The sequence below is a fragment of the Phyllosticta capitalensis genome (genome assembly GCF_038381095.1).
Source record: "Phyllosticta capitalensis strain CBS 128856 chromosome Unknown BKA78scaffold_9, whole genome shotgun sequence".
Classification (NCBI taxonomy): Eukaryota; Fungi; Ascomycota; class Dothideomycetes; order Botryosphaeriales; family Phyllostictaceae; genus Phyllosticta; species Phyllosticta capitalensis.
Window position 1 is genome coordinate 847392 of NW_027117447.1, and position 21206 is coordinate 868597.

The 21206-nt window shown below is 55.3% G+C and overlaps 7 protein-coding genes across 7 annotated transcripts; 4 read left to right on the forward strand and 3 right to left on the reverse strand.

Annotated features, from left to right (window-relative positions):
* Positions 1-8: 8 nt before the first annotated feature.
* Positions 9-947, forward strand: BKA78DRAFT_186243 (uncharacterized protein). Its single transcript, XM_066883503.1, has 2 exons — positions 9-584; positions 642-947. The coding sequence occupies exons 1-2, from the start codon at positions 246-248 to the stop codon at positions 777-779; spliced, it is 477 nt and encodes a 158-aa protein (XP_066741176.1). The 5' UTR covers positions 9-245; the 3' UTR covers positions 780-947.
* A 53-nt stretch (positions 948-1000) lies between these two features.
* BKA78DRAFT_321812 (uncharacterized protein) lies at positions 1001-1870 on the forward strand. The gene is made up of 2 exons (XM_066889065.1): positions 1001-1054; positions 1110-1870. Exon 2 carries the CDS (start codon positions 1171-1173, stop codon positions 1396-1398), a length of 228 nt encoding a protein of 75 aa, XP_066741177.1. The 5' UTR covers positions 1001-1054; positions 1110-1170; the 3' UTR covers positions 1399-1870.
* Positions 1871-3553: 1683 nt separating this feature from the next.
* Positions 3554-5134, reverse strand: BKA78DRAFT_255549 (aspartic peptidase domain-containing protein; the record flags this gene model as incomplete). The annotated part of the gene is made up of 2 exons (XM_066885003.1): positions 3554-4440; positions 4489-5134. 2 exons carry the CDS (start codon positions 5132-5134, stop codon positions 3554-3556), a joined length of 1533 nt encoding a protein of 510 aa, XP_066741178.1.
* A 4261-nt stretch (positions 5135-9395) lies between these two features.
* BKA78DRAFT_355436 (Intradiol ring-cleavage dioxygenase) lies at positions 9396-10643 on the forward strand (the record flags this gene model as incomplete). Its single annotated transcript, XM_066891903.1, has 3 exons — positions 9396-9935; positions 9990-10119; positions 10171-10643. The coding sequence occupies 3 exons, from the start codon at positions 9396-9398 to the stop codon at positions 10641-10643; spliced, it is 1143 nt and encodes a 380-aa protein (XP_066741179.1).
* Positions 10644-11152: 509 nt separating this feature from the next.
* On the forward strand, positions 11153-12676 carry BKA78DRAFT_255303 (histone acetyltransferase; the record flags this gene model as incomplete). The annotated part of the gene is made up of 3 exons (XM_066884984.1): positions 11153-11500; positions 11551-11759; positions 11812-12676. The coding sequence occupies 3 exons, from the start codon at positions 11153-11155 to the stop codon at positions 12674-12676; spliced, it is 1422 nt and encodes a 473-aa protein (XP_066741180.1).
* A 941-nt stretch (positions 12677-13617) lies between these two features.
* On the reverse strand, positions 13618-16226 carry BKA78DRAFT_321832 (alkaline phosphatase). Its single transcript, XM_066889066.1, has 4 exons — positions 16067-16226; positions 15991-16002; positions 14290-15896; positions 13618-14203 (listed from the first exon to the last, which is right to left on the reverse strand). Exons 1-4 carry the CDS (start codon positions 16142-16144, stop codon positions 14011-14013), a joined length of 1890 nt encoding a protein of 629 aa, XP_066741181.1. The 5' UTR covers positions 16145-16226; the 3' UTR covers positions 13618-14010.
* A 123-nt stretch (positions 16227-16349) lies between these two features.
* BKA78DRAFT_271405 (uncharacterized protein) lies at positions 16350-21190 on the reverse strand. The gene is made up of 3 exons (XM_066885520.1): positions 20984-21190; positions 17550-20930; positions 16350-17492 (listed from the first exon to the last, which is right to left on the reverse strand). The coding sequence occupies exons 1-3, from the start codon at positions 21056-21058 to the stop codon at positions 16785-16787; spliced, it is 4164 nt and encodes a 1387-aa protein (XP_066741182.1). The 5' UTR covers positions 21059-21190; the 3' UTR covers positions 16350-16784.
* Between the last annotated feature and the right edge of the window lie 16 nt (positions 21191-21206).

Here is a 21206-nt window from a genome sequence, read left to right on the forward strand (position 1 = left end):
CAACCCCGGTCTATTTCCAACCTTTTTCGCCCAATAGGCAGGTGCGTAGAGCAGCCAAGCCAAGCTGGGCCTGCTTAACTGCATCCTTCTTCCCCGCTCGCCTCCCGCTTTCCGTCTACCGGTAGGGCAGACGGGCGGGCGCGAGGTCGCTGGCGTCCGTTCCGTCCGTCCACACAGAGCAAGTACCATGTTGTCTGGATTAGGCACTTAAGCCGCTATTTAACAGTACGGTGTTTGTTTGGTGGATGGATACTATGAGCGCTGGGCGCGGAGGAGGAACGGAGGGGTCGGTGCGGCTTGGCGTAGCGTGGCGTCTCGTCGTATTTTGCTCGTTCCGGTGGGAACCTCACAACCTCTTCGCACTTCATTGCGTTCGTCGCGATAGCAGAGCGGAAGATTGGAAAGGGACCCAGTGTGCGATGTCAAACGACGTTAGAGAGGTGCGGGTAGGGCGTCCGGAAACTCTTCGAGGCTGGAAGGCTTGTTTCCATGCTCGAATTCGAGTTCGAGTTCGTATACGAATACATCAACCCCTGGGGCAGAGAGCTCAGACACGTGTTCTTGAAAGAGCAGAGGATCTTTCAGTAAGTTGTCCCTCTACTCTTTGCTGTCGCATTTCGATCAATGCTCACCAGTTGAAGGACATCGAGCAAACATTTTGTGACACGAGAAAACTACGTCTTCATCGCTGTGGTTTCGCTCACACAGAGTCTTGTTCACAGCCTGACTGCGGAAACTTTGAAAAAGAAGCGATCTTGACGAGCAGCAAGATCAGCTGAAGTCATTTCGTATCGTCGTGCTCTTGCTTCAAGTCCTGGTGGCAAAAGTTGCGACACACACTAGAAATTGACCCAGGAAAATATCTATGTCAAAAGACGTGCAGCCAGGGAGCATTCAAGCTCCTCACGTAAATATCCGGCGCCAAATGGACCGGGAGCAGTCGCCAAGGGATGTGCTATGACTTCTGCTACCAACCCTCAATCCGTCGTAAACAAGCTCAAGAGCAGCGTATTCCATACCAGGAACCGGCCTCCTTCCACGTGTGACAAGTAAGGTACTCGTCTACTTTTTCACCTTGTAACGCCGTGGGCTGTTGACAAGATACTCAGGTTACTGCAATTCTGAACCCCTGAAACACTATGAGAAAGCCTGACACACCCTCTCCAAGCGATGCTCTGGATATGCGTGCTTCCCTGCGCTTTGAAAACAGCCAATCAATGGATTGCTCTGGTGGAATGCGAACCAGAAGTTATCGCCATCAACACTTCGCTTTTGTTTTGGTCGGGTGGTCGTTGGTTGCACAAAGGGACTGCTCACCATTTGCCAAAACGACCACCTTCAGGGAATGATGATGTTGCGCGATGCGGAAGCTATTCTTGTCAATATCATGTTCCCTGACTGTTAATAAGCCCGGTGTCCCAACGCAAAGAGGAAGATTTGAAAAAGACAAAACCGATCTCATGTCGGCGGGGTGGTCAAGAGCAAAAGACAGGAAAAGAATGCCCGATCTTGTTCTGTTCCAATGGCACGCGCGGCGGCTGACAACTCCTCAGGCGTGCGCTCCCGCCTACCTCTGAACAGAACCCAGGAACGAGGATTCAGCAGCTTCTTTCCCAAGTCAAGGACGACACAGCTCGCTCATCACAGGCCACACACCGCAACCGAGGAAACAAGTCCAAGAAACAAATGAAACGGAAAGAAGAAAGGTCGATATGAAGTGAAAAGGCTCAGGCGAAGAAAGAAAAAGAGAAAAGAAAACGGCAAAAAGGCCCCGGCAGGAGTCGAACTCAGGATCTCGGCGCATTACGGAGTATAGGAAGCAGATGCCTTCTAGAGAACACCCTCGTAGCCTACCAACGCTGCCATTCGATCCACTGTCGCCTCCCTCATCGGTCCTTGCTATTAGGGCGGAATTTGGAAAATATAAACATCAACTCCATGTCTCTAAAGACCAAATGGCTGGATTTCAGCCAACTACGACACGGTCATGCCCCAATTGGGTCCATTGTACTGAGTGTGTGTGGAATCTGCGCCTTTGGAGGATAGATGGAAGATCTGCCTATTTCGAGCCCAAGTTTGAGCTTCTACTTCTACCTCTACGGTTTGTCCAATGACGCGCAAGCACTACGATAAACAGGCAGCCGCTGCCGCAAGGGACAAAGACCAAATGTAATCCGCGATCCTCGCCCTTGAGCAAACAGCTGCGCTACCTGGTCGGTCGTACTTGGATACCGAAGAAGCGTGGTGTTTTTGAGACTTTGACTACAAACCAGATAGCCGACGAGACTTCCGAATCGGGCGTCCGCGAGACCATTCGGGCAGCTGACATACGATTCCGCTCCGTCAAAGCTTCTTCAAGTCTTGCATCGTCTCATGTCTCCTCTTTGGTTTCTGGGACTGGCGGAGTCGCTCTCCGCTCCACTCCACTCCGCCCCTCCCTCCTACATCGCTCCTTCCGCCAACCACGCAGCCTTCCTCCCCACCCATTAACATCCGTTCCACCCAATCGCACCTTCAATTTCACCCAACGGACATCTCCGCCCGCCAATTTGCCAATTCTCTCCGCTCCACGCCCGTGCGTGCTCAACACCTCGGACATACGAGTTTGCAGCTCGGATGAGCGCCTTACGGCCGAGGCGAAGGCCCCAATCCCGCTCTCCTCTTCCTCCTCTCCGCCAACCACGGCGAGAGAGAGAGGGCGGACTCCGCCGGTGGCTGCTCCCATTTGTGAGAATGGAGTGCAAGAGAGAGTGGCTCCGCTCCGCTTGGGCAGAGCAAGTCATTCGAGGAGGGCAGTCAAACCGGAAACTTGCTCATCTAGGTACCTCTCTCGTCCTGGCGGGCTGGATTCCCTCACGGCACTCTCCGCCTGCCTGCCCTTCCACCCAAATACATGCCCACGCACCCTGTCCCGCTGCTTCTCGCTCGTACTCGCGCCCGCTCTCGCTCAGTCAACCACTTGACCACGCACGCACCTGGTCCGCCGCGTCACCAGACGGCGTCGAGTCGAGTCCGTGTGCGTAAGACAGACAATCTCGTGCCGTCCCGTCCGTCCATCCGTCGAGTGCGTGCGTCGGTCGTTCGAATTGCCGTTTGCAGACATGCTGTGGGGAAGCTTATTTGGACGGCGGGCGACTGGCGACTGACGAGGAAGGGATGGACGCTGGGTGACGTCCATGAAAACATTGTGCGCTACTGCTTTCTTCCTGTGTCTTCAATGTGAGCCTATCCGAGACCAAGAACAAAGGAAGAATGGTTCGTTGGATGATTGATAGATTGATTGGACCGAGGTGCCCTTCACAGGTGGGGATAGAATTGAAGCCTCCATTCACCCACCATGCATGCGCGCCAAAAGGAAGAAGAAAAGGAAGATCAACAGATGCCCGTCTAAGCCAGCTGATGCATGCAGCCCGCCTGTCCCGCCTGCCTGCGCCGTATCCGTCATGATGCATGGAATCGTAACCAAAGAAGAGAAGAAGAAATTTACAAGAGCAAAGGGGTAAAAGGGGTTGGTAGGATGGGCCTATTCACACGACATGCCAGCCTTGTCAGACTAGCACAAGATCATCAAGCTGCCGCCAAACATGCCAGCGACCACGACGGCAATACCGCTCATGACGAGCTGGAGCGAGATGCGCGGGGGCAGCTGAGCCGATGCCGGAGCAGCGCCCTTGGCTGTGGAGGTCGACTGGCCGAGATCAAACGTTGCAGAGCCGGGGACGAAGCTCACCGTTGCCGAAGCGGCAGCGCTGGAGCCCTGGCGATGAGCATTGGTCGCGGTCTGGGTAACAGAGACGCCCGAGGCGGTCGCCGTGACGCCAGGGATGGTCGTGTTCGAAATCTCCTTGACGTTGGAGTCGGTTGCGTTGAAGTTTGTGTTGGCGAGAGCGACGTAGTTGTTGTGCAAGTCGTAGACGACGTACGCAGAGCGCAGGAAGACGTCGCCAAAGATGACAGGGTCGTTGCCTGCGGGATAGATGCCAAATTGGCAAGCCTTTTGACCGTTCTTGAACTCGGCTTGCTCGCCGTTGCTGTTGTAGACGGGGAGGAACAGGTCTTCAAAGGGCACCGCGATAGTGGGCCCCCCTGAACCGCCGAAGCTGAAGTTGATGTGCGCGCCGCTGTCGCCCAGAGTGCACGGCAGCACCCAATCCTGCTCGCGGTCTTCGGCCGCGCCGACGCCCTGGAGGATTTCCATGGCCAGGTCGTTGGGCAGGTAGGTGAGCGTGCTGCCGCTGTCGAGAATGACGGGTACAGCAAGATTTGGCTTGTTGTAGACGCTTTTGCCCGTTTTGTTGGTCACGGTGATTGACGAGAGTGCAACGGTAAAGGTGTCGTAGATGCCGGACTTGGCTTCAGGCACAATGGGGACGGCGATCAGGTCCCCATGGTATTTTGCAGTATCGACGCCTCCGAAGAGAATCGATCCGAAATTGGAATCTGGACTTGTCAGCATTGGTCCAAATCATATGCAGCAACTCTTCTCACCCAGATCGTTTAACCACAAGCTGTATGCAAGGCTGGAAATGTATCCCTGCTGCAGTAATTGCACAGGCACATTGGGATACTGCGAGTTGGGGTTGCTGTTTGCTATACTCTCGTCTGTTGCATATCCAATGCCCATGATTCCGCCATTGACGTCCGTATTAGCCAGCGAAGTGGCCAAGGCCATGGTCATGTTCTTGATGTTGGAGCCACCAATGTCCAGCGTGTCGGCAATGTAGTCGCCCTTGATCTCAGTGCCATCTACGTAGGAAATTTCAAATTGGCCCTGGGCGAGGTCCTGGAACGTCGAAGACTTGTCCGGGTCAAAGCTTCCCCAGGTACAACCACCTTTCAGGCAATCCTTCACGCCAGAGTAGGGGAACCACGTGTCGGAACTGCCCGTGTCGATCTGGAGGCCAACTGACTGGCCTGGCGTGCCGACGGTGACGTTGATTTGGTAGCCATACCACCAGTTTTCGAGCTGAGTCTGGACGGTGTTGCGCCGTGCGAGTCGCGAGGTGCGCTCAGATATGTGTCTCTTGGTCTTGGTGAAGGGAAATCCAACGACTCTGGGCTGTGGCGCGTCGGCAGCGCTGGCGACAGTGGCAACGCCCGCCGACACAGCAAGCAAGGTGGCGAGAGAAGGCATAGCAGAGGGATGAGGGGAGAGAGGAGCGAAGGTGAGAGAGAAGAAGAGAAGCTGCAGGAGGGGCGAGGAAGTGTTTATGATGGCTTGGTCAACTAGTGTCTTGGGGCCAATTGTCAAGCGCAGCAGAGGTCGAGGCTGAGCAAGTGAGCACAGGCAGGACTGCAGGGGTGCCGGGTGATGTCAGCGATCAAGCCGAAGCTTGATTCTTACCCTTCGAAGCTTGGCCTAGCTTATGTTGATAGTCTTGTGTTTCTCCGCTGGGACAACCCTTTCTCGAGTGCAACGGGTAGACATGGTTGTCTCTATTGTTCCTTTCCTGGTGCTGAGCGGGGTAGAGTCGACGTGTGACAAGCCCCTCGATGCAGATTGGTCGATCTCTGTTGCAAACGGCGAGAAGTCCTGTGGAATGTAGAGGAATGAAGTGGTAATTGACGACGGCAAACTCCTCCGATCTGTGGTGGCCATGAACATGTCGTGGCTCGTTCGGGCGGTTTCAGGGGTCTGGCAAAGGAATGCTAGCTGCGGAAAGCTAGTACATGCTGGTCAATCCCGCCAGATGCTGCGCCGTCGCAACGCCGTTGGCTGGCGCTGGCCAGAACATTGACTCGACGGCCAACCCGGAACGCTGAATTCCAGACGTCCAAAACAAAGTTTGGCTTGACAGACCAAGCTTCGCCGCTGGAATGCTTGGCTCCCTTCTTGTGCGGCCCGCCCCGCTCTACGCCAAGCTGTTCCCCAGATGTCCTGGCCGTTGCAGCTGGACTTTGCAAAATACCTTTGCACCTGTCCAGCACCTTGGATATTGTGGTGTTGGACGGATCGATGCTCACAGCTTCAAGAAGATTCCGTGGAGAAGTCGAAGACGCCATCTCGGCTACGGCATTCAGCCCGATAGGAGCAGCCCAACCCAACCGTCAAAACACGGCCACCACCCACCACCCACCACCACGATGCGACAAACACCGCACCGCCCGCACGGCGAAGCCTCCACCAAGTTCCTCTCGCCATGAGTGTGCTGCCACGGAAACCACCCGCGCGCCCAGCGACGCGAAAACCTCTCACGTCTACTCAGCTCGTCCATGGCACTCCCGCCGTTTTTGCACAGCCTCTTTTCTACTTTAGACTCGCCTGAAGCAACCAAGCTCTTTTCCGGACACGACAAACGTCATCAACCACGACCAAAAACGACATGGTCGAAAAATGCCTCTCAGTCCCTCTTCCAAAACGACGCCCAACGAGCCGCTTTCCAATGTCATCAGCCACTCGACGCGTATGTTTGTTTTTTGGCCACACCTGAGGCAGACAGGCCCGCCGTGCCGTGTCCCGCTGGCTGTCTGTTGCGCTGCGGTCCCGTCTCCATGGGCCCCATGTGCCTGCCGAATCCGAGGCTATTGCCCCTCAGCCACATGCATCATCCACAGATGGCAGCTGCCAAGGTGCTCCCAGGCAAAACTCGGTAGCCCGGTGGTGCAGCGCTGCGGCGCATGAAACGGTCTACCTGCATGGAGCAATAGTAGGACGTGCCAATTCTGGCGAGCAGGTGCATCTCCGCCTCCAACGCCCACAAATGGTTGGTATCGTGAAGACCAAGACATTGAAGACTTTGGTGTTGCTTGTCGCCTTCCTTTTGCGCGCAGTGTATGCTACTCCGATGTCGACGGCAGATCTTGGAGTCGTCTTGGTGTTCGTAGGCAAGGGGGTCGGCCAACCCAAATGGGTACCGAGGCTGCATGTGGGCGATGGGACGACGACGGCGTATCTGGGCGTTCGTTGGAGAGAGACGAGTGACCATGTCAATTAAGCAGCATTTGATTGACTGATTGATTGAACACTTGCCGCGAGGCAGTCCTACGGCGTAGACTACTTACAGTACTACATGCAACTACCCATGGTCGTCAGCCCACGCACGACAGACACTTAAAACAGACATGTCAACCTTGCCTGCTCTCTCTCAGAAATCGTGCTGAGAACACAGCAACCTCTCAGCAACTTTCAGAGAACGAAAACGTCTTTCAACTTTGCACATTTCGCAAACCCTTGCCCTCTTCAACAACCAACCACGCAATCTCGCAAAAGCGGCAAGAGAAGCCCGACCGACTCGAAGATGAGCCGAGTCCCTCGGTGCAATGTCTATATATTTCACCAGCGCAGGCAAGGAGAAAAGCACCACCGCGCGCACACGCACACGACGACGCGTCACCAGGCGGGCAGGGTGGGCGTGTAGGGTACCTAGGTAGGTAGGCGTCCTCAGGCTGGGACTCGGCGCCCGCTGTCAGGACATCACGTCTGCAGTGCCACGCCAGAAAAGCACGCTGCCCGTCATTTTCTCATCTTTTGCTGCCGGCCTCGGGCGAGATGTCGGAATGCTGAATGCCAATGGCGAATATAGCCCGAATGCAACCTCCCCGTCCGATCAATTGGCAGATCGGCGAATTTCACCCATGGTCGATCTTGTCTGAACTGAGCGCGCGGCCTTTGCAAAAATTTGGATGGGTGCCGGGGCGAGCATCATTCACATTTGGGGCGGGCAAGTTTTATCTGCTCCGACGGCGAGTTCGTCTTCGCAGGCGACAGTTTCGATCAAACCAAGGCACAGAATACTCTCTCAGATACACACAGAGAGTTCTGTCTGTTTGGCAACCAAATTCCAGCCACACGATGAAGCTTTCAGCGAAGCTCGACGCCCGCTGCGAGATTAGGTTTCCGGAACCCTGTCACCCGTCGCTGATCTTGGCGCCAAGGTCGTCCCCAGAGCAGGGGAACCTCGCGCTCGAGGGCAGCACATCACGTCAAAGGCGTTGCGAGCGTGGGAGGACTGAGGAAAAAGAAAAATTCAGGAACAGGGCAGTCACAAAGCAGGAAACTTGGACTCATGGAAGCCGCTGAAGAGTGGAGGATTCAAAAGTGGCTTGTTGCGAAGGCCGTGGCAACAGAAAAAATGCTCGAGTGAGGGCAGAGTGCCCGTGGCCGCTGCGATGGGCTTGCGACGACTTTCTTCCTCTTGCAGTCGGGCCCGTTCGGGTGCATCTCTCCCTCGTCATCTCCTTCCTGCTTCAGTTTTCTGAAAAAACGAAAAGAGATGACCCCATGATGTGTAGGTGACCACCACAGCGGCGGAGTGCTGCAGTGGCTGTACACGTACTATGGACGACGCGTAAGTTGAGTGTGTAGATAGCCGAGGTGCTGCAGGATGTATTTTGGCAGAGGTAATAGGCAAGCGCCCTCCCCACCAAAACTTGAACTGATTATGAATTGAGGACGCATGATTTGACAGCAGAGAACCGGCAAAAGGGGCGCCACTTCATATATTCACCGCCACGCCGAGTACCGTCTGGAGCGCCTAGAACAATATATAGAAGTGACGAGTAATGGCCGGGATTATTCTAGCACAGAAGCAGCATAGCTACACGACTTGGTTGTTCTCTATAAGGATGAAAAGGTCCGGGCGTACTGCAGCGGGTCTGAACGTGTAACGCCCCCCAGGTTCAGGCACGGACGAGAAATGGTGCACCGAGAGAGTCCAGAATCCTGTTGACAGGTTTCACAGACGCAATGCCGGCATATGGACGATTAAGCAAGCCGCGTCTGTGGTCGGCAGATGGGCGGTGTCGTTGCTTCCTCGAGATTTCGGGAAGGAGGCGGATTTGCGAATCAGAATGCTCGGGCCACGGCAGCTACACGCGTCAGCCAGAGAAACGACGCTGCGATTGGCCATATTGGCGCACCCCTGAAGCAAAAAGGGCACCCAAGTGATGTGGGTGGGTGATGGTTCCTGCCAAGAAGCGGAGCCGCAACCAACTAGTCGGGCTTGGCGGACGCGTGGCCTGCGAAGCATTGAAACATGGGCACAGCAAGAGGTCCAACACTGCGATGTTAGCCTGTTAGGGCCCCTTCAGATGGCCGTCCGTGGAACTCATGGAGCAAATCAGACGGCCGCGTCTTGCTCTGCTGGTGGGTCCCATCACACCCCCACAACCGCCATGGCGGCCACTTGAATGATGCCGGATGTCTGTGAGTCCGCAGGACTGCGTAATCAGCTTCCCATTGATTGAACAGCGCTGGATATGCCGAAATGCTTGGACCTGATGGCGGCGTGGTCCTGTAGAATTGAGGCGGAGGAGCTGTGCGACTGTTGCAAAAGGAGCACGTTGCTCACTGTATATAAGGTCAAGGCGACAATCCAAGCTCTTCTCGTAGACAGCACTTCATTCCAGCCTTGAATTCGCCTTGATAACCCCAAACTCCTCTTCTTTCTTCCAAAATGGTCCGTCTTTCTGCTGTTGCCGCCATTGCGGCTCTCTCGACTCTGGCCGCCGCCCACCCTGAGCCTCACCACGACCACTCCATGGTCAAGCGCGAGGTCGACTACCGCAATGACCTTGCCAACAAGCAGACTCGCTCCCTCGAGAAGTGCGCTGGTTCGCAGAAGATGAAGAGGACCCAGCAAAAGGCCATTGAGCGCCGTGCTGCCACTCTCCAGCGTCTGCGCAAGGAGCGTGGAATTGCCGACAAGAAGATCAAGAACCGCCGCACTGTCGCCGATCTTGAGGCCATGGAGAAGGTCAACCACAACATGACGGGCGTGGTCAGCACCGACGTTGAGGCCAACTCCCTGTTCGGTGCCAACACCAGCTGCATCCTCACCCCTGAGAACACCATTGGCCCCTACTATGTCACTGGCGAGTACGTCCGCTCCGACGTGACCGAGGGCGAGCCTGGTGTCCCCATGCACCTCGAGATGCAGTTCATCGACACCAACACCTGCGAGCCTCTTCCCGATCTCTTCATTGACATTTGGGCGGTAAGTCTTGATCCATCTGCGAGCTTGTCAGCATGGACTGATTTGTGTTTTTAGTGCAACTCCACTGGTATCTACTCCGGTATTGACACTTCCTCGGGCCAAGGCGGTCTGAACTCAACCTTCTTGCGTGGTGTCCAGGAGACCAACAGCGATGGTCTCGCCGTTTTCGAAACCATCTTCCCTGGTAAGCAATGCGTACTCCTGACTACTTCTGGACTCTGCTGATGTCTTTTAGGTCACTACGAGGGCCGCGCCACCCACGAGCACGTCGTTGCCCACGTCGGCGCCAAGCTGCTTGCCAACGGCACCTCGACCCTCGGCACGGTCGCCCACATTGGCCAGCTCTTCTTCGACGAGACGCTGCGTTCTGCTGTCGAGGACACGTACCCGTACAACACCAACACGGTCGAGGTTACAACCAACGACGAGGACATGTGGGCTCCCTACCAGGCCGAGAACAACTACGACCCGTTCCCGGAGTTTGTCTACCTCGACAGCGAGGACATTACGGCCGGTCTCATGGCCTGGATCTCGATTGGTGTTGACAGCACTGCCAACCGCAATGTCAATGCCACCAACGCTGCTTACTACGATGCCACTGGTGGTCATGACAGCGGCAAGAGCGTTGCTGGCGGCAGCGGTGGCTCCATGCCTTCGGGTGCCTCTGGTACTCCTCCGGCGGGTGCTTCTGGTACTCCCTCTGCCTAGATGGAGATGAGGTGGTAGAGTTGGAGATTTGGATAGATTAGACGGCGTTTGAGGGCCTTGGAATAAGCACTTTGATGAATTGATCTTTTGCAATTGCCACTGTCTGTGCTTGTGTTTGTGAGATCAGAAAGTTGTGGAGTGATGTGAAGGCCGCGGCGGGAAGCTTCGGAGAACCCTACCGCCTCCGCTTCGGGCTTGGCGGCGGGCGCACGGACATCTCAACAGGCCGTGGGCAGCTCGCCGCGTGCATCGTCAGTCTCCAAGGTCCGCCGTCCGCGCCTCTTTCCGCGAGGAAACCCACCGCACCCAGTCGCAACGTCCCCTCACCGACTCGACCCCGACACGTTTCTTCTCCTGTCTCTTGTTCTCCTCCTTCTTCTCCGACATCATGGCCTCAAAGGACGAAGGTGTGTCTGCTCCACCTCTTACTCTAGCCGAGCATATCTATCATCATGTCGCGCCGCGAGCTCCTCGCCCTTGCTGCCTCCAAGCCCCACGATGGTCGCTCCATGCGAGAGTCCGGCCGCCCCATCGACTGCTTCTGCGGCGATGAGCATCGAGAGGATGGCCGTGTCAAGTGCATCGTCTGCGGATGGTACTCGCACAAGTCTTGCGTTGCTGGCCTGGGCATCGACGAGAGCTCCTTCACGTGCTTCAAGTGTCAAGACGTTGAGCGGTATCCATTTACTGATATCAGAATAGCGAAACGGAAAGCTGATGAGAATCCGGGTTTGGGCAGCCCGAAACGTGTCAAGCCATCCAACTCTCCTCCAGGCGAAGCCTCCACCTCTGCCGACGCTGCCGCCGACGCTCAAGACCCGCCTCGCGCGCCACGGACGGTCCCCTTCCCGGAGAAGGTCTGTCGCGTCTATATAAAACCCGTCGCGTATGCTTACGCGTCTTCTAGCCCGCCGTCCTCGAGGAGCGCAATGGCGAAATCGAATTCCGCGTCGTGAATAATGACAATGAGCGAGAGAGCACAATCATCCTGACTGGATTGAAATGCATATTTCAAAAACAACTGCCCAAGATGCCCAAGGACTACATTGCGCGGTTGGTGTACGACAGGACCCATCTGTCCATGGCCATTGTCAAAAAGCCGCTCGAAGTCGTTGGGTATGTATCGTGGGAGCCAGCTAGACGATCGACCCGCTAACTGCAGCTTCAGTGGAATCACCTACCGCCCCTTCATCAATCGCCACTTCGCCGAAATCGTCTTTTGCGCCATTTCGTCCGACCAACAAGTCAAGGGATACGGCGCACACTTGATGTCGCATTTGAAGGATTACGTCAAGGCTACAACCAAGGAGCAAATTATGCACTTTCTCACGTACGCCGACAATTATGCTATTGGATACTTCAAGAAGCAGGGCTTCACAAAAGAGATTACACTCCCCAAGCCGCAATGGATGGGTTACATCAAGGACTACGAGGGTGGAACAATCATGCAATGTAGCATGGTGCCAAAGATACGATACCTTGAGGTGGGACGCATGCTTCTGAAGCAAAAGGAAGCCGTAAACGCCAAGATCAGAGCCGTCAGTCGCAGCTACGACGTGCATCCGCCTCCGGCACAATGGGCTAAGGGCCCCATCACAAAGATTGATCCACTTTCAATACCCGCAATCAAGGCATCAGGCTGGTCATCCGACATGGACGAACTCTCACGCGCACCGCGCCACGGGCCCAACTACAACCAACTCCTCCATCTCCTCAACGACATGCAAAACAACACCAACGCGTGGCCCTTCCTGCAGCCAGTCAACAAGGACGAGGTCGCGGACTACTACGACGTGATCAAGGAGCCCATGGACCTCGAGACGATGGAGCAAAAGCACGAAAAGGACATGTACCCGACCCCCGAGGACTTCATCAAGGACGCCATGCTCATTTTCAACAATTGCCGGCGATACAACAACGAAAACACGCCGTATGCAAAGGCGGCCAACAAACTCGAGAAGTTCATGTGGAGTCGCATCCGCGACATTCCCGAGTGGAGCCACCTGGAGGGAGAGTACGCCCACGTCAAGTAGTATGGACGACGGCGCGCCACCTCCCGTGCTTCCACTTCGGCCTCCGCCTCCGCTGCGTAAATCTTTTTTGTTTTTCGTGTCCCGGTTGACGCACCATTCCTGTGCTTTTTGGACTACACAAACCGGTGTTTTGGTGCTTTCATGACGCTTTCTCCCTTTATACCTCTTTCCTTGCAACCAGGATATCCAATGGGCTGGATAGACGGCGCTCGGATGCTTTTTTCCCCTCTCGTCTTGGGTCAGGATTCTTCTACATGGGTTGGAAAAGGATCACGGACATGGCATGGCACGGCTGGGAAAGGCAAGGTACGGCAGGGGTAGGCGTTTCTACGGTTTGTACAATCAGGAGAGGAGAGGCTATCTGCCATTTTGAATCTGCTGGGTTCTGGATGAGGGAGGCACGCTGCCATGCATCTCATGCTGCATCCGTACGTTGACGCAGACACTTCAATGAATGTAAGCTTTACGAATGCTTCTTTATTCAGACTCGAAAAGTTCTTGTGCCATGAGTGATGGCGAGGTCATTAGTTGTGGGGAATGGCTAATTTCCGACCCCTCCCCTCAAGACCTATCTACACTACCACCCCTAGTGTGCTAGCTATGTAAAAGATCCTTACCAAGGGAATGGCAAAAAGATGGGTGTGAGGGGGGCCAAATCAAGTGCACGCCTTTAAGGTGGTGCTTATATAAGTGACCATGTTGGTTGACGAAAGAGATTGCTAATCCAAGAATCTCCATCACCATGTCAGAACACGTATAGACAGGGAGTGTTCAAACGCTTTATACTCTAAACATGGAGAGAATTTTCTCTATTAATGGGTAGTTACAGGGAGCCTTCAAGCGCTTGCGTCTGAAGGTGCGGCAACTTAAAGCTGGGCTCAAGTTAACAGGCTCAGCTTCACTCAAGTCGTCGCACACTTCGAGACATGAAGTGCTTGAATGCTCCTTATGGTTATCCATTAAGAGGAAAATTATCTCCATGTTGGATGCATTAAGCGCTTGAAGACTCCACGTCTCTATGTTTACGGACTGGGCGACAGAGATTCTCAGATTATCAATTTCTTTTGTCGCCCACTGTGGCGAGGTCATTAGTTGTGTTGTTCTCCGAAAAAGGCAGTATCCTCCCAGTCCGATCCATGTCTAAACCCCGTTCACCATAACCCATACCCAGCCAGCCTCCTGTCCGTCTCCAAACCCAAACCCCGTGCTCATTGCGTGTGTGTGCATGGAAACAAAAATATCAAAACAAGAAAAGAAAAAACCACACCAGTCCCGAAAAGCGTTCAAAGTACCTCCGCCGTTGCCGTCATTACCACATGATTGATACACCACCACTAATGGTTGTCAGCAGCGCAGGCCGCAGCGGCATTATTCTTGCCCAAGGAGCCCCGCCGCGGCGTCGTCAGCGTGTGCCTCCACGCCTCCTGGCCGTCGATGAAGAGGCGGTACGTGAGCATGCTCTGGTCGCTCGTCTTGGGCGACGTGATTTCGACGACGCCGATTTTGGAGTTGCCTTCGGGAATGTATCTGTTTTCGAAGCGGATGGGTTAGCCATGGAGTGATCAGATGAAGCTAAGGGGTTGAAGGGGTGGAAGGGATGGAGCTTTACGCACTTGACAACGACATCCTCCTCGTCGCCCGAGTACGTCGGAAAGGGCAACCAAAACATGCTCAACGGACTCGTGCTAAACTCGTGGACAACGGCGCTGGAGGGCCACTTGCCCCCCTCCGGCGGCGGGAACGCAGTGGCCGCAAACTCGTGTCGGTCTCCCGACAGCACAACGATCCCGACACCTCCCGCTGCTCCTACGTCCCACATAGTCTCGAGGATGCGCCGCCGCTCCGCCAGGTAGCCGCCCCAGGTATCGGCGGCACTAGGCCCGACGCGCCAATTCTTCGTAAAGGGGATGCTGCTGACGACGAATTTCCAGCGCACGCCGGGACGAACGGGCGGGGCGCGCAGGAAGGCGAGGAGTGATCGAAGCTGTGCGGCCCCGAGCATCGATTTGGTTTCGTCCCAAGGGTCTTTGCCGTGGTTCGGCTCGCGGTAGCGGCGCGTGTCGAGGAGGAAGAACTCGGCGGGGCCTTGGACGAAGGAGAAGTAGGTGTTGGTCGCGTTTACGCCGACGATCGGCGGGTTGACCGAGACTTGGTAGTCTATCCATGGGTCGTAGGCGGCACGGAAGACGCCCGTCTCGTTCCTGTCCCAGTCGTTCTCAATCTCGTGGTCGTCTAGGACGTGTAGCCAGGGAAGCTCCGTGGATACGGAGGGCCATTCGGGACTTGCATAAACGCGCCTGTACTCGCTGCGGTAGGCTTCAGTGTTGTTGCCGTGGCGCAGTGGCACGTCAATGTAGATAAAGTCGCCCAGGAAGAGCATAAAGTGCGCTTTAAGCTCGCCGATCAATTTGGCCAAGTGCTTAAAGCCCGGGATGTGAAGAGGGTGGTCAAAAGGGCTGTAAGGCACGCGCGCCTTGATACAGCTCGAATGCAGGAATGTGTACTTTTGTTGCTTATCCGGCCGCGCAGATATCTTTCCAGTCGGAGGGGCCGTGACAAAGTAGCCCGTGTGGTTGCTCGAGAGCGCATACTGGTATCGCGTATCCGGCTTCAGCTGCTTGAGCTCAATCGATGTTGTAAAGTCCGTCTCCTCAGTCAACCAAACAATCTTGGCAACATGCTTCCATGCGGTGTCCTGCGGATAGTGTCCTGAGTCCAACGTGTAAGGCGCGTCGGCGAAGCGGTACGAGAGGAAGACAGGGAACTTGTGGCCATCCGGCTCCCTCATGAGAATCTTTGCGCTGTTATCACTGACGTAGCCGACTCTGGCGAAGGAGAGGTTGTGAGAAGGATAGGCGACGGGCGCGCGGAACGCCAGATCCACCATCATGCCAACCAGGGCCAAGTTGATGCCAAACGTAATCCAACTCCATAGCGCCGACGAGGGACTGGGTAGACCCGTCAAGAGCGTCTTCATAATCTGCGGAGGTCTTCTTCGGACCAGGACAAACTCGTCGGGGTCGAATCGTTCCCTGTCCTTCTTTCCGTTGCCGACAGACTCGGTCGGGCTCTCGTCGTCGTCGTCGCCCAGCGTCACCGTCTCCTTGGCGATTCTATCGATTTCATCCGAGACGAGCTGGTACGGCGACGTCGAGAAGAAGCTGTTCAAATAGGCCGGCACGTAAACAATGATGAGGGCAAAGACGGCGCGCGGTACGGCCTGCGGGAGCGGGTGTTAGCTAGGACCGAATGAAACCTGGCGACGATGTAGGGCTGCTAGGTAGGTGGGTGGACAGCATGGAGGGGAGACCAACGCTCGAGGGTATCTGTTCGAGTACGGCATCCGTCAGCGAGAATCCGCATGTGTCCATTGGGCGCGTCCATACGCACCCATCGCAAAAAGACGTAAACCAGAAGGCGAATGAAGAAGGATGAAGTGGCGGCGATGTAATCCGAGACGGAGGCCATGTTGCCTGCTGCTCAGAGCATGTCGAGGGAGCGAAAATAGTTTGAAGATTGTTCAGACGGTAAGCTGCTGGAGAAAGCTACTGTAAGCTCAAGGAACCTTGTCGTTGGGTCGGGTGGTGGGTGCTTCCTTTGTGACGGTGACGCAGTGGCTGCGGGACGCGAGTCAGTCGGTCATGGTTTCCTGGCAAGCTTAATTGGCTCCCGCCGCGGTCGACTCCTGAAACTCAACACAAACGTCTGCTCCTGCCTGCCGATACACTACGGATGTTTCCATGCCGAATTCCGCAATCAATGACGAGCCGAAAACTTATCATGCTTTTTATCTATCCATGGCCAACAACATCAATGAAATTCTTCATACGTCTCCCTTTGTGTCGGCTGCATCCAGCCAGATGCCTCATATTAACATTCAATCCACGCGTCCATCATCCTCGCCGTCGCCTGCTTTTACCATGGCTTGCAAAAACTAAACTCGAAAAACCAAAGAAAATGAGGACAAATAAAGGTACAGCGCCAGATACCATGCATGCCGTGCTTCTTTGCTTTGAGCCCAACGACAAACGCCCATGATGATTGCAAGGCCGGAACCAATGCGCGCTCCAACATTCTTCTCCTTTCCAACCCCACCCTCGTCCCTACATCAAAAGCATTCCCACTCCGCAAAAACGCACCACCTCGCGCTGCGGTCCGCTAGGACCAGACCTCTCCACGTGCCTCTTTCGCCAACCTTGATGACCGTCTCCCACACGCTCCCATCTCCACCCTCTCTCTCTCCCTCACGTGCACCGCCCACACCCGCCCCCGTAGAAGCCGACAGCATGTGCTCGCTCTTGCGCACCAGTCGAAGAATTTTGCCCGAAGGAGACTGCACGGCCAATTTGGCAGGCTTGGACGATGAAGAGGAAGAAGAGCCAACACCAGCAGACGCGCCATTGGACGAGTACGTTTGCGTTCTGGGATCCGAGTTGGAAGACGAGGCGCTAAAGACGGAGCCAGCATTGCTGGCAGTTGCCGAAACCATCGAGAGCGCAGATGTGGGGCGTGTAAAGGGCAGGGGGCTAATGCGACCCATTGGCGTGAGGTTGGATCCAGCAGATTGAGATGCATGATGACCGTAGGCCGGGGCCGAATGGTAAGAGGAGGTCGTGGAAGCAGGATGCTGGCGCACGGTGAAGACGAATGTGTTGTTGATGGCAAGACGAGCGCACTGTGGCTGAGCCACATACAAGTCGTGTCGTTGAGCATGCGGAGTCGGGTGAAGAGTTAGGAACTCGTAAGGAGGATTCTCACCCGTGTGGCTTATAGGCAGCGCAAAGGCAAGGGGGTGTGGGTTTGACTTTATGGAGTGCTGATTGAACAGTGTTAGAATTATTGTTCAGGTAGCATGCGATGCAGATTCACTTACCCGCAAACCTCTCTTGCCCACGTACACCTTCAGCGTTGCCTGGCCTTCGTCTCCCGGCAAAAGCGCCTTCACAGTAAACCTCTTCCTGCCGCCGATCCACTCGGGTTGGCAGAGAGCCTTCTTGGTGCAAGTGTCCCCACTCTCAAACAAGTCACCATCGCCGTCTCTCACCAGAACTCTTGCCTCCACCTCAGCCAAAGCCTCCATATCCTCCGGAACGAAAAAGTGAATGTGTGCCATTTCCAACTTCTCCAGGTTTAGCAGACTAGTGTCAAAGTCCACAATTTCCACTTGGTTGGAGAAGTAAGACGGAACGGCGCACGGAAGTGCCATGAGGACCTCGTGTTCGAGCGCTGGGACAATGTGCTGCTGTTCGGGCAGCAGAGGAACGTGAGTGTAGCAGATTTGACTGGGTCTGGCGAGAAAGAAGCCACTTTCTGCCTGCGTGCTTGGAGCACTACTGTACGCGCCTCGTTTGGGATTCTTGGGGCTGGCCAACGAGCAGTCCATGATACGCCATTCGCCATCAACAATCACAGCATTCCACCAATGGTTTGGATGCGCGACCAGGTCAAAATCAAGAATCTCTCCAGGCGCCTTCAGGTACCCCCGCACAACCTCTGCATGGATTCCAGCCGCTGTGCACATTTCGGCTACCAGAGTAGCAACTTCATGGGTTGTACCGCGCAGGGTTTGAATGACACGCCGCGTATTGACGTTGCCCTCAAACTCCTCCTCCCAAGCGATACGCTCAGATACCCAGGTGAAAATAGCCCTAAGCCTCTGCACTTCGCTTCTATAGGGACGGCAGACGAATCCTTGAGCCAAGCTTGCCGGAGTCGTAACGTGAGGAAGGCTTTGGATGAAGCGTGTACTCTTGTCGACGTTGGCAAGATTGCACTGGGTGAAATCCGTGGGCGATTCGACAGCAAGGCCATCCAGATTCTCGTCGCCCTCCATGTTGTCCTCTAGAACCTCAATCGGGTTGATCACAGGGATATCGTTCATTTGGCATCGCTCAGCTCTTTCGATGCGCTCATTCTTGCTCAAGGAGTTTGATCGGTTGACGTCTCTTCGAACCTGTACCCAGTCCGAGGACCCCAGTCCCATGTCTCTCGTTGGACTTGGAGCAGCAGTACCGCCTGCGATGGCTGTTACCCCATTCGGCATGACGCTGGCTCGGGAAACCGGTCTGCTGGGGCTGCTTGAGATTGTGTGCCGAGCGCTGGCAGCTCCCGTCTTTGCAGATTCAACCATTCTCTTAAAAAAGTTGCTCTTTTTAGGTTTCGGTGATGACAAGCCGCCGAGGAGGCCTGATTCTCCAGAGTTGTTTTCGATGGGTTGCTGCGTGGCATGGCTCGAATGGTAGCTGACACCAGTGAATGGTGTTTCCGGCCTGTTGTCCGACAATCCCATGCCGCTGTCCAATCTTCCGCGTGACACGTCTATTACGCTCTTTGACCTCTCACGATCTTTTTCCCGGACACTGCCCCCAATGCCCCATTTTCGCCTGGCAAAGCTGCCTGCGCTCGTCATGCTGACCCCACCCATGGAAGTTCCACTCCACAATGTGTGGCTCGTGCTGTTTGATGTGTCTGTGCTGTTTGTGGCATTAGAGGATGCATTCGTGACCGTCGTTTTGTTCGTAAATGTACGCCCAAGACCCTGACGCGCGATTTCATATGCAGATTTGCGATGCTTGAGACTTGGCTTCGACTCTAGTCTGAGGCCTCCCATAGAGCTCCGTGGTCGATCAAAGAAAGAGCTCGAGCGTTCTGCTCCGTGAGAGGTTTTCGGTCGCTCTGATGCAATTTTGGGTGGAGGTGCTGGAGGAGCTTCATTGGTCGAAGGCAAGAAAAGTTCGTCTTGCGGTCGTGGGCTCAATGACTGCATGTTCTGCAAGTGCTCCTCCATCCTTTGAAGGTAGTTTCCAACCTGGGGCGGACTCTCTGGTTTAGGAGCAAACGAATTTGACCTGGCCAAGAAACCCTCAGAGCGCCCTTGAGCATGATCTTCATCTTCAGCATCGAAACCCATGGAAGTGACGGGTCGGCGCTTATTTTTGGGCGTAAGCGCTTCTCCAAATTGATTCCAGTCCGACCACTTCTCACGCGGGACTTTTTCCTTGGTAGGTGACGGGCTCTCATCTCTTGACACACCCATGTCTTTCAACAACGATGTAACGTCATTCATGGCATTCGTTAACGGAGAAGGTGTCAAGTTGGTTCCTGCGCGTGCTCGCGGGTCTTTCTGCGGCTCCGGAGTCCTGAATCCACTTCTGTCTGGCTCATGGTTTGTTGCCTCTGGCGAGGAACCTCTGCTGGCGTTAAACCTGCTTCGATGCGGGGGAGGTGGCGGAGGTGGCGGAGACTCTTCCCCAATTTGCGTCTCAAACGGCGCCGGAGAACGGCCACGGGAGACTGGCCTGTAGGAGTCATGCTGGAGATCCGGAATCGGAGAGTATGCTCGATACTGTTGTTGAGGGGGTGCTGGCGACAGCGCTCGAGAGGGAGGGTAGTATTGGTTTGGTGCAGGTGATACAGCGCGAGATGTGGGTCTGTATTGCTGTGGACCAGGAGACACTGCGCGGTAAGTACTGGGTGGCGCAGGAGATACTGCACGATAGGTGCTAGGTGGAGCAGGAGAAATCGCCCTCAGGTTTCGGGGTGGAGCGGGCGACACAGCGCGGTAGGCAGATGGCGGGGCTGGAGAGACAGCACGATACATCTGTGGAGCAGGCGACACGGCGCGATAGTTTTGTGGTGGAGCCGGAGATACTGCACGAGATCTTGGAGGAGCTGGAGAGACTGCACGATACTGCGAAGAATCCGTTCGGGGTGGTAAAGGGGACGTGGCTCGAGACGGTCTTAGGCTTGAGCCTGTGCGCTCTGGCGCAGGTGAGACTCCGCGAATTCTACTCAGCGTGTCGTTGGAACCTCGAGGAGAAGGATTTGGGCTGGTTCCAGGCGGAGTTGCATGCTTCATGCTCGAGTATGGGCGGTGCTTCTTCAAGCTATCTGTACGATCGGAACTCAACGATCCCGATCCGCTCTTCTCCAATCTTTCTCTTGCTGCAGCGGCTGGGTTTGGACTTCCTGCATTGTAGTATGCTGTGAATGGTTTTCGAAACATGCTCTTTTGTTTTTGGGGGACCTGCTTTGGGGGAGCCATGTTATTGCTGCCATTGCGGCTCATTGCCAGAGGCGTGGTGTTGCGACTGTTTCCGGGCCATAGGCTTTCGTCCAGGAGCTCGACAAAATTGGAAGGAAACAAGCCTACGGCGTGCTTGTTGCGTTTCAGTCGGCCCATCCACCAGGCGCCATCTCCAGCATTGAGGCACTCAATCAAGTCGCCTTCGATAAATCCAAGGTCGCGTTTGGTCTGGGGCGCGGGAGTCAGCCACGCCGGCAAAAAATAATGCAGGCAAACGTTACCTCTCCTCCCCACGAGTAAACGGCCTTGCACCAGCATGGGAACTTTGTTGGCAGCGCAGGCGCAGCTGGCGGCATGGCGGGCGAGCAGCAGAACCGCAGGTCGCGGCTCTGAGCGGTCGTGAAGCTGGACGGCCAGTCGTCGAAGTCAGGGAAAAAAGACACGCAGGTCCATTCGCGATTGCTGACCTACGCGATGCAGCAGCGCAGGGTGGGAGCGAATGGG